Consider the following 12,410-nt stretch of genomic DNA (forward strand, 5'->3'; position numbering starts at 1 on the left):
TTTTGACCCCTGCAAGCCACCGTACGGTTGCGCTTTGCTGTAATTTGGATGCATTTTAAAAATCTAGACTTTAATTACTGAAATGCTGGCAAGTATTTACAAGAGCAATATTTCATCACCGTTCAAAAAATAAATAGAAGAAAAGCACGTAAACTTTTGAAATGGGCCGTTATTACGGCAGCAATTATATATGTTAAATATAATATATGTGCAGGTTTTAAAAGCCTTTAAATTAATTTTTAAAAAGGTACATGTATAGGTGATTTAACCCTTAATCGCCCCTCAAGTAGGGTTTACGTTTGAGTCCCTTGGGGTCAGATAGACCCCAAACTTTTACAGAGCGATAGCATAAGGAAATATAATTTTTTTACATGGAAAACTATATATCATTTTTTTTATTTACTTCTCAACTATACATTTATGCTGTGTTGTTGTGGGTATTTGGTAGTTTTTTACCTATTTACTGCACAAATACTTAACTATGTCATAAATTGGCTCATTAAAAATTATTTTTTAATGAAAAAATCACTTGAATGATGATCTTAAATAAATATAAATAGTTTTTGGACATTGCTCTATGTGTTAGGGATAGAATACTGCCATCTGTAGGTTTGTGGAAAAACTTTAGGAATTATAGTTAAAGAGAAAGAGAGTGCAATGACCACATTATCCACTAGAGGTCCATATGAAGTTATGCAAAAGTTAAGCTGCCTTTCATCTTTCTTTTATTTGCCCTTTTCTCTCTCTTTCTCATGATTGTTCCATGTTGCATTTGTGCTCTAGTATTAGTACTTCATTTATGTATGGAATTTTTTCAGATTTATGCCAGTTTTGTTGATTTTATTTGCCAGTTTCTATAAAAATGCTCTCTGTTGCAGTCACACACATGTGTGTGTGTGTGTGCGTGTGTGTATGAGACAGAAAGTTCGTTCTACTTTGTGTTTATGCTGTAGGACCAGATCTTGATATAAATGTAGACATTTTCAGATTTATACTGGATTTAGTAAAAAAAAAATTACAAAAAAAGTGAAAAAAATGTATTTTTTACACTTTCCCATTCATTTTCAATGTGGGGTCAATCTGACCCCGAGGGACTTGAACGGTACATTTTTTTTTACACACCTTTAGAACAACCAAATCAAGCCCAGATTTTTTGTGCTTGTTTAGATAGATTATTTAGGAAAAGTCACCGAGTCTCATGGCCCTGAGATGAAGGGAACACTTTTAAAAAATGGAGGAAAAGTCCAGTGGGGTCAGCTGGACCCCAAGGGACGATTAAGGGTTAATAAATAATTTTGCATATTTTTAATGCCTAATAATCAACTTGTCCATATCTTTTCATTCAATTGGAAAATTCACGTGTACAATATTATCTCTATATTTCGATGTTTTAATTAAGTAATGATTTATAAAAAAGAAAACTAAAACTAGTGTGAAATAAATGTTAAAAGCAGGAATAAGAGCTGCAAACAGCATCTCTCGTTAAAACTCGCTCGCTCTTGTACACCAGCCTCTTTCCTCATTGAATTTTGTAAAATTGGAAATTTTTCCCAATTGTTAATTGTATTTTAGTTGTCAGTATATGCCTTAGCATTACTGCATTAATGATAGACACAGGTACAGTGGGTATTTGATATATTAGCAGTAACACACCCACCTTTCTCGTATTTGTGCTTGATTTAAAATAAAAGGTGCTTTTAAAAAGTCCTTGAAAGTCCTTGAATCTGGTTTTCATGAAAGAGTGGGAACGCTGCACTGGGTATCCTGTTGAAAGTGCCCTAGTGATTGGCGATTCTATTACACGGAACGTGAAAATGGGGACACCAGCCACCATAGTCACTTACCTGGAGCCAGAGCGCCTGACATCAAAGCAAATTTAAAAGTGCTGGCTAATCGTAAATTCTCTAAGATTATTATTCACGTAGGCATTAATGATGTTCGACTTCGGAGATCACAAAAATTAACATTAAAGAGGTGTGTGAACTCGCTAGTACGAAGTCAAATGCAGTTTTTTTTGTTCTGGTCCGCTCCCCATTAAAAGGAGTGATGAGATAGTTAGCAGACTATCATCACTCAATGGCTGGTTGTCTAAGTGGTGTCCGCAAAATAACATAGGGTTCATAGACAATTGGAAAAGTTTTTGGGGCAGACCTGACCTGTTGAAGGATGGCATCCATCCCTCCTGGGGTGGTTCCGCTCTGCTCTCTAGTAATTTGGCACATAGTCTTAGAGCTAAACCTTGACTCACTAGGGCCCAGGTCAGGAAGCAGACAAACTGGCTAAACCGACCGTCTGCTAGCTGTCTCACGTCACCGGAGTCAGATAAATCCCAGCACATAGAGACTCTTTCACCTAGATATTATCATATAGTGACTGTGTCTGTTCCCTGAATGAGTAAATACAAAAAACCATCAAAACCATTCAACAGTAAAAATTTAATTGATGTCCAACAAATAAACAACAGATATAATACAGATGAACAATTAATAAAACTTGGGTTGCAGAATATTCGATCCCTTTCCTCAAAAGCGCTTATTGTTAATGATATCATTACAGATAATAATCTAGATGTGCTGTGTTTAACAGAAACCTGGCTAAAACCTGACGACTAAATTCCTTTAAAGCTACACTGTGTAACTTTTTTAGTCTATTCTTAGCTAAAAACACTTAGTTCTTTCAAAAATATGTGCTCATTAATGTATATTTACTTCTTTCAAGTAATAAAGTATTCTCGCAATGTTTATTATATGCCATTGAAAATACATAAGGTAATGGGATCTAACGGTGGTCGCCATGTTGCCCCTCCATCTTGAAAGTACATTAGCCAAAGAGGGACATACCCGTAAATTCAAGCTTCGCCTTTCGCGTTTTAACCGGTTTTAACACTCGATGGCACTGTACAAAATTCCCTGCCCTCGCGCATGTGCGCGTCAACTTGTTCAGACTTGTCTGGTGCATGCGCAGAGAGTTTTCATCTCAGCAGCTCCAGTAACAGAGTTATACGGAGTTTTCCTGGCTTGTTTATTCCTCAAAAGTCTGTTTTTCCTTGTGTGGTATTTCTGTGCGTTAATAACTCCGTAAGTAATAATAGTTATTGTCATTGTAGATGTGTTTCAGAGTGTGTCATCGCGTAATTCAGTTGATGTCACCTCAGAAGTATTTTTGTGTCAACACACAATAGCGTAATGCTCACCTATTTGAATAATCATTCAGTTATTTTGTTATCAACAATGTTTATTCGTTTATAGAAAATATTTGCTTGTAATGTATGTTGATGGAAATATGTATCAGGTCTGATCGGCATATTAACAATTGTTATACAGAGCGCACTGCAGTGCTAAAGCTACGCACACTTTTGTAATCCGACACCGCTTGTTAGCAGCAGCGGCAGCTCCGCTCCTTTTAATGCAGCTGCATTTAGCGCCTATATATGGTACAATAAGCTCTGATTTGCGGTTACATTAAACAAATGTAACTTATAAGTATAGTTATACAGTTCTTAATTGTGTATCTTCTGTCATGTCATTATCATGTATATTTACCATCCTTATTTGTTCTTTCACAGAAACCACATTTATGTACATATCCACGCAAACCTGTTAATGCCTTGCAATTGGATGACTGAATAAACATTACTATCATCAAAGTTCACTCTGGATTAGCTGCAGTTCTTTCTAGCCGAATAATTATGCCAGTTGAGTTCCAACCATCCCACTGCGCACAGAATTTCAAATATAATTCCTTCGAAGTTTTGGTGCTTTATGTAATGTTATGTAGTGTACATGATAAAACCTGTTTAACATTTGTGTTAGCTACTGTATACAGGCCACCAGGGCACAATACAGAATTTGCAGATTTTATAACAGAGTTAGTTCTGGCCGTAGATAAATTAAATTAAATTGGTGATTTTAATATCCATGTAGACAACGAAAAAGACGCATTGGGATTAGCATTTAAAGACATTCTAAACTCTATTGGAGTTAGGCAACACGTGTCAGGACCCACTCATCGTCATAATCATACTTTAGCCCTAATATTGTCACAAGGAATAAATGTTGATACCGTTGAAATTCTGCAGCAGAGCGATGACATCTCAGATCATTGCCTATTATCATGTATACTTCATTTAGCTAAGGTTGCAAAGCCGCCCCCTCGCTTAAAAAATGGCAGGACAATCACTGCCGCCACTAAAGATTGCTTTTTAAATAATCTTCCTCATCAGTATCATCTCCTCAGCATCCCAGATAGCTTAGAAGAACTCGATGTTGCAACAGAAACTATTGACTCTCTCTTTTCCAGCACTTTAGACACAGTTGCTCCTCTGCGCTTAAAGAAGATTAAAGAAAATAGTCCAACGTTGTGGTACAACAAGCACACCCGGGCCCTTAAAACAGCAGCCAGAAAAATGGAGCGCAGCTGGAAGAAAACAAAACTAGAGGTCTTTCGTAATTCGTGAAAAGAGAGCATGATTGCATACAGAAAGGCCGTAAAAACTGCTAGATCTGCTTATTTCTCGACTCTTTTGGAAGAAAACAAACACAACCCACGGTATGTATTCGATACAGTGGCTAAATTAAACAAAAATAAAGCTTCAACTTCTGATGTTTGTAAACAGCACAGCAGTAATGACTTTATGAACTTCTTTACATGTAAGATTGATAATATTAGGAAGAAAATTTTAACCATGCAGCCGTCTACTACAGTATCACATCAGATGTAGTGTCACTGAGGAAAAATTACACTCATTCACTGCTATAGGAGAAGAAGAATTGGCTAAACTCATTAAATCATCAAAATTAACAACATGTATGCGTGACCCTGTACCGACTAGGCTATTAAAAGAGATGCTACCAGAGGTCATAGATCCTCTTCTTAATATCATTAATTCATCTTTGTCATTAGGGTATGTACCGAAAACTTTTAAGTTGGCTATTATTAAACCACTTATTAAATAAACGCAACTTGACCCTACAGAATTAGTTTATTACAGGCCAATCTCAAATCTACCCTTTCTGTCAAAATACTTGAAAAGGCAGTGTCTTCACAATTATGTTCCTTTTTAGAAATGGTATCTGTGAGGATTTCCAGTCAGGATTTAGACCGTATCATAGCACTGAGACTGCTCTCATCAGAGTTACACATGATTTACTCTTATCATCCGATCGTGGCTGTATCTCTCTATTAGTGTTACTCAATCTTAGCGCTGCATACTCTAAAATTATGTAGGCATAAGTGGAATTGCTTTGTCATGGTTTAAATCATACTTACGTGACCGTTATCAGTTTGTAGCAGTAAATGAAGAGATGTCACACCGATCACAAGTTCAGTATGGCGTACTGCAGGGCTCAGTGCTAGGGCCGCTGCTCTTCACCCTGTACATGCTACCACTGGGAGATATCATTAGGAAGCATGGCGTTAGTTTTCATTGTTATGCTGACGATACTCAGCTCTATATTTCTTCACGCCCTTATGAAACTTACCAATTCACAAGATTAATGGAATGCATTGCTGATATAAAAAATTGGATGACCAGTAATTTCCTGCAACTCAATTCAGAAAAAAATGAATTTTTAATTATTGGACACAAAAGCTCCACAAGTGGAACCTAGAATACTGTCTAACACTTGATGGCTGCTCTGTCCAGTCCTCGTGGTCAGTGAGGAACCTGGGTGTGCTCTTTGATACCAATCTTTCGTTTGAAAGCCACGTTTCTAGCGTCTGTAAAATTGCATTCTACCATCTTAAAAATATCTATAAATTACAGCACATGCTCTCAATGCCAAATGCTGAACAGTTAGTTGATGCGTTCATGAGCTGTAGATTATTGTAATGCTCTACTGGTTGGTTGCCCTGCTTGCTTAATAAACAAACTCCAGCTGGTCCAAAACGCAGCAGCTCCAGTTCTTACTAGAACCAGGAAGTGTGACCCATATTAGCCGGTTCTGTCAACACTGCACTGGCTGCCTATTAAACATCACAAACATTTTAAAATCTTGCTTATTACTTACAAAGCACTAAATGGTTTATCTCCAGTACTTGGGCGAGCTCTTAACACATTATACTCCATCACGTCTACTGCGCTCTCTAAACTCTGGCCAGTTGATCATACCGAGAATATCCAAATCAACTGCAGGCGGTCGATCCTTTTCCTATTTAACTCCTAAACTCTGGAACTCTTCCTAACATTGTTCGGGAAGCAGACACACTCTGTCAGTTTAAATCTAGACTAAAAACACATCTCTTTACTGTGGCATACACATAAAACACTTTTTCAATTAATGATTGTTAGGCTGCATTAACTAGGTCAGCCGGAACCGAGAACACTTCCCATAACACCTGATGTACTCGCTACATCATCAGAAGAATGGCATTTACGCTAATGTTAGTCTCTCGGTTTATCCCGAGGTTTACTGCAGTCAGCCGGATCCGGGCCGGATCCAGATCAGATGGTGGACCTGCGCCCGTGCGTTGAAGCGCTCTCCGTTTGGTTCTTCTGGAGCTTCGTTGGTCCGCGGGAGTTTTAAAGGTGTTTGGGAAGGGAGCGTCTTGGAAAGGAAAGTTCATCTCATCCAAGCTAAGTTCCTCGGTCTGGTGGAGCGCGCCGCTGGCTGCATCGCGGAGCGCGTCGATCTTCAAAGGAAACAACAGCTTGGCTGGACCGCGCCGGCTCGCAGGTCGAAGCCCGCGAGCCGCGCTGATGAGATGGGAGGAAAAGGAAATTTGTCTCGTCGGGGTCCTTGCAAGTTGACTGAGCCCAGATATGCTAGTGTTACTGTCTTTTGAAGTCCATTAAACTACGCCCACTTTCCCTGCGGCGACCAATCGTTGGTGTGAATTTCAGGCGGGAGAGAGTTTCTTTGTTCGGACTTTATTACTCAATGGAATGTTCTTGCTGGAAGCCAGAACTAGTAAAGTTTCACTCCAAAAGGACTAAAACATACTAGCGGTACATCTCATAATCATATAATTTGTACCATTGACTAAGACAAAGAAAAAGGAACATTTAGACATCAGACATGCCTTGGTTTAAAGACATGAAGGCAGTGCATCTTCTATACAGAGCAATTTTGAGCATTTAAGATAGCTCTTACATCACGCAAACATAAGAAATATGGGGAGCATGCATATACTTAAGAAATCATCATATATGTAATTTCTGGGATAGTTTAATTAAAGGCTCAAAGAGAGGAATTCTGGTGTGTGTGTGTTAGGGTCATCCCCCGGCCGTTCTCCGAATGAAGGGTGAGGTAGGGGTCCTGGCTGATTAGAATCTGATTGAAGCTCAAAAAGGGCCATCATAGGGTCTTCTGGTCACACTCTAGTTGGTCATTAAACAGTCGGAGGTGCAGTTTGACTCAGACTTTTTGGAGCCATTGGAGCAGGGATTTAATTTAAATGCAGAGCTGTTTGGAGGAACGCATCTTCTGATGTTTCTCCAAACGGCTTCTCCACTTTGATCCCATTGAGAGAGACACTCCAGACGCTACAAAATATCCAAATAAATCTAATTATTAAACTAAATTAGCCATATAAACTAAATTACTGATCTAATGCCCACATTGTCACTGTATGATATTTGAAATGAACTGATGACATCACCGTTTTCTCCGGAATGGCTATACGGCTGAATAAAATTCTGTTGCATTATTTTCCTGTTTAACACTGTGAAGCTGCTTTGAAACAATCTCAATTGTTAAAAGCGCTATATAAATAAAGTTGACTTGACTTGACTCAATATCTCATGAATAGCCTGAGTTCACACTACATTTATGAAGATGCTATAACTTTACAGAATAAAGAGTTTTCTCATTTCTCTCAATGTAGGTTAATTTGCTGTGATATGACAGATGAAGGTTGTTCTGCTGTGACTTCAGCTCTGAGCTCAAACCCATCACACCTGAGAGAGCTGGACCTGAGCAGGAATAAACTAGGAGACTCTGGAGTGAGAAACCTCAGTGATCTACTGATGAACCCACAATCACAGCTGGAGAAACTACAGTCAGTATCATTATAGTGTACAGTTACAGTGAGATTACAGTTCACTGGTTAGTTCAAGACAACTGGACACAAGTCACATCATTTATACTGAAGCATTGCATCTGCTGGTCTTTGTCATTGGTCACAATTAAAATTAGGCGTCTTGAGTAAATAATTTAAAGTATTTGAAACAATGAACTGATTGTGTAAATATCATGAGATTTGAATCTGCTGCTACAATAAACAAAAGAGACAAAAAATAAATAGTTTAAAAGTTTAAAAAAAGAAAGAGAAGAAACATCAGTTTCCAGCACACAGAACTAGTGACACGATTACAAGCTGATTATGGGAACTATAGACTATATGACCACTGTATGTCTTTAATAAGATCATCACAGATCTGAGCTGTTGTCTTTTCTCTTTCTGTCTTCAGTCTGAGAGAATGCAGTATTACAGAGAAACAGTGTCTCATCCTGACTTCAGCTCTGAGATCAAACCCGTCACACCTGAGAGAGCTGAACCTGAGTGAGAATAAACTAGGAGACTCTGGAGTGAAGCCCTTATGTGACATACTGAATAATTCACACTGTAAACTGGAGAGATTGAGGTGAAGATGTCAATATTTCATGAATAGCCTGAGTTCGCACTACATTTATGAAGATGCTATAACTTTACAGAATAAAGAGTTTTCTCATTTCTCTCAATGTAGGTTAATCTGCTGTGATATGACTGATGAAGGTTGTTATGCTGTGACTTCAGCTCTGAGATCAAACCCATCACACCTGAGAGAGCTGAACCTGAGCGGGAATAAACTAGGAGACTCTGGAGTGAGAAACCTCAGTGATCTACTGATGAACCCACAATCACAGCTGAAGAAACTACAGTCAGTATCATTATACTGTACAGTTACAGTGAGATTACAGTTCACTGTTTAGTTCAAGACAACTGGACACAAGTCACATAATTTATACTGAAGCATTGCATCTGCTGGTCTTTGCCATTGGTCACAATTAAAATTAGGCGTCTTGAGTAAATAATTTCATTTAAAGTATTCGAAACAATGAACTGATTGTGTACATATTGTTCTGCAGAAATATCATGAGATTTGAATCTGCTGCTACAATAAACAAAAGAGACAAAAAATAAATAGTTTAAAAGTTTTAAAAAAGAAAGAGAAGAAACATCAGTTTCCAGCACACAGAACTAGTGACACGATTACAAGCAGATTATGGGAACTATAGACTATATGACCACTGTATGTCTTTAATAAGATCATCATCACAGATCTGAGCTATTGTCTTTTCTCTTGCTGTCTTCAGTCTGAGGGGATGCAGTATTACAGAGAAACAGTGTCTCATCCTGACTTCAGCTCTGAGATCAAACCCATCACACCTGAGAGATCTGGACCTGAGCAGGAATGAACTAGAAAACACAGGAGTGAAGCCCTTATGTGACGTACTGGAGGATTCTCACTGTAAACTGGAGAGATTGAGGTCAGTCACAGACAAGAATCAAAATGCTTAAAGGGATCGTTCACCCAAAAATGAAAATTAACCCATGATTTACTCTCCCTCAAGTCATCCTAGGTGTGTATGACCTTCTTCTTTCAGACGAACACAATCTGAGTTAAATAAAAAAAAAAACTTTAAAATCACTTAAACTTTTAAAAATGTAACCAAAACAGTTTTAATCAACATCTCATGAAGAGCCGAATAATGTGAGCTTTATATTTGTGGAAAATAATTGCTCTTAGTGATGTGATGAAAGCAGGGTCTGAACTCTCGAGTACCCAGCGCTCGCAGGTCAGTTTAGGCCATAGTGTCACAGACCATAGGGTGTGTGTGATCATCAGGGGCGCAACTACACAGTCCCAGAGGGGTATGCAGCAACAAATTTGGCGCCCCCCAAATAACAAATAAATAAATAAATAAGTGAGCCGGACATCGTTATGTATGGGCTGTAAATAATAAAGGTTTATTTTAAAGAATATCAGCCACTCTAGGCCTACCATAATTATACATGTGGTATATTATACAGGTATGTACATATATATACACTCACCTAAAGGATTATTAGGAAACCTGTTCAATTTCTCATTAATGCAATTATGTAATCAACCAATCACATGGCAGTTGCTTCAATGCATTTGGGGTGTGGTCCTGGTCAAGACAATCTCCTGAACTCCAAACTGAATGTCAGAATGAGAAAGAAAGGGGATTTAAGCAATTTTGAGCGTGGCATGGTTGTTGGTGCCAGACGGGCCGGTCTGAGTATTTCACAATCTGCTCAGTTACTTGGATTTTCACGCACAACCATTTCTAGGGTTTACAAAGAATGTTGTGAAAAGGGAAAAACATCCAGTATGCGGCAGTCCTGTGGGCGAAAATGCCTTGTTGATGCTAGAGGTCAGAGGAGAATGGGCCGACTGATTCAAGCTAATAGAAGAGCAACTTTGACTGAAATAACCACTCGTTACAACCGAGGTCTGCAGCAAAGCATTTGTGAAGCCACAACACGCACAACCTTGAGGCGGATGGGCTACAACAGCAGAAGACCCCACCGGGTACCACTCATCTCCACTACAAATAGGAAAAAGAGGCGACAATTTGCACGAGCTCACCAAAATTGGACAGTTGAAGACTGGAAAAATGTTGCCTGGTCTGATGAGTCTGGATTTCTGTTGAGACATTCAGATGGTAGAGTCAGAATTTGGTGTAAACAGAATGAGAACATGGATCCATCATGCCTTGTTATCACTGTGCAGGCTGGTGGTGGTGGTGTAATGGTGTGGGGGATGTTTTCTTGGCACACTTTAGGCCCCTTAGTGCCAATTGGGCATTGTTTAAATGCCACGGCCTACCTGAACATTGTTTCTGACCATGTCCATCCCTTTATGACCACCATGTCCCCATCCTCTGATGGCTACTTCCAGCAGGATAATGCACCATGTCACAAAGCTCGAATCATTTCAAATTGGTCTCTTGAACATGACATGACTGCCCCCGCAGTCACCAGATCTCAACCCAATAGAGCATCTTTGGGATGTGGTGGAACGGGAGCTTCGTGCCCTGGATGTGCATCCCACAAATCTCCATCAACTGCAAGATGCTGTCCTATCAATATGGGCCAACATTTCTAAAGAATGCTTTCAGCACCTTGTTGAATCAATGCCACGTAGAATTAAGGCAGTTCGGAAGGCGAAAGGGGGTCAAACACAGTATTAGTATGTGTTCCTAATAATCCTTTAGGTTAGTGTGTGTATATATACAGTGAGGAAAATACGTTTTTGAACACCCTGCTATTTTGCAAGTTCTCCCACTTAGAAATCATGGAGGGGTCTGAAATTGTCATTGTAGGTGCATGTCCACTGTGAGACATAATCTAAAAAAAGAAAATCCAGAAATCACAATGTATGATTTTTTCACTATTTATTTGTATGATAGAGCTGCAAATAAGTATTTGAACACCTGACAAAATCAATGTTAATATTTGGTACAGTAGCCTTTGTTTGCTATTACAGAGGTCAAACGTTTCCTGTAGTTTTTCACCAGGTTTGTACACACTGCAGGAGATTTTGGCCCACTCCTCTACACAGATCTTCTCTAGATCAGTCAGGTTTCTGGCCTGTCGCTGAGAAACACAGAGTTTGAGCTCCGCCAAAGATTCTCTATTGGGTTTAGGTCTGGAGACTGGCTAGGCCACGCCAGAACCTTGATATGCTTCTTACAGAGCCACTCCTTGGTTATCCTGGCTGTGTGCTTCGGGTCATTGTCATGTTGGAAGACCCAGCCTCGACCCATCTTCAATGCTCTAACTGAGGGAAGGAGGTTGTTGCCAAAAATCTTGCAATACATTGACCCGGTCATCCTCTCCTTAATACAGTGCAGTCGCCCTCTCCCATGTGCAGAAAAACACCCCCAAAGCATGATGCTACCACCCCCATGCTTCACAGTAGGGATGGTGTTCTTGGGATGGTACTGTAAGACCGCATGAATTCGCTCCAAGGATCGGTAGCGAACCGCGGTGAAGGCCACACGCGCGTTCAGTGTTTCAGCTGGAAAAATGGATTTGATTATAATATTCTTTATCTGACTCCATTTATCATAGTTGTCGAATTTAGAAGAGAATCCCAACTGGTTGTTTGGTAATTTATATTTGATAGTTAATCATACATTTAATCATTCCGTTTTAACCCTTTGTTGCAATTATACCGTTCCGTTTTGGAGATAGTTTATAATTACAGATTAATTCAGAAAGGATCAAAAATTTAACAATTTATTAACAATCAAGTAAATGTAAAATGTCAATTACAGAAATCTCTTTTAAAAGGAATTACAAATTCTAATTATGGTTGCACTGAAAATAGCTTCAAATAGATGTAAACTTAAACCCTTAATTGTACTCGTAGGCCTCTGCCTAAAATGTTTCCTGTG

At 39.0% G+C, this 12,410-nt stretch overlaps 1 protein-coding gene across 1 annotated transcript in view; it reads left to right on the forward strand.

Annotated features, from left to right (window-relative positions):
- Positions 1–12,410, forward strand: part of LOC307138213 (NACHT, LRR and PYD domains-containing protein 3-like) — a 66,507-nt gene that overhangs the window by 27,001 nt on the left and 27,096 nt on the right. The window contains exons 14-17 of the mRNA XM_079836403.1: positions 7,825–7,998; positions 8,411–8,584; positions 8,687–8,860; positions 9,297–9,470. Of these exons, the coding sequence (XP_079692529.1) occupies positions 7,825–7,998; positions 8,411–8,584; positions 8,687–8,860; positions 9,297–9,470 (696 nt within the window). The remainder of the gene's footprint in view (positions 1–7,824; positions 7,999–8,410; positions 8,585–8,686; positions 8,861–9,296; positions 9,471–12,410) is intronic.

This window comes from Gobio gobio (genome assembly GCF_949357685.1).
Source record: "Gobio gobio genome assembly, chromosome: 15".
In the NCBI taxonomy this organism is placed as follows: Eukaryota; Metazoa; Chordata; class Actinopteri; order Cypriniformes; family Gobionidae; genus Gobio; species Gobio gobio.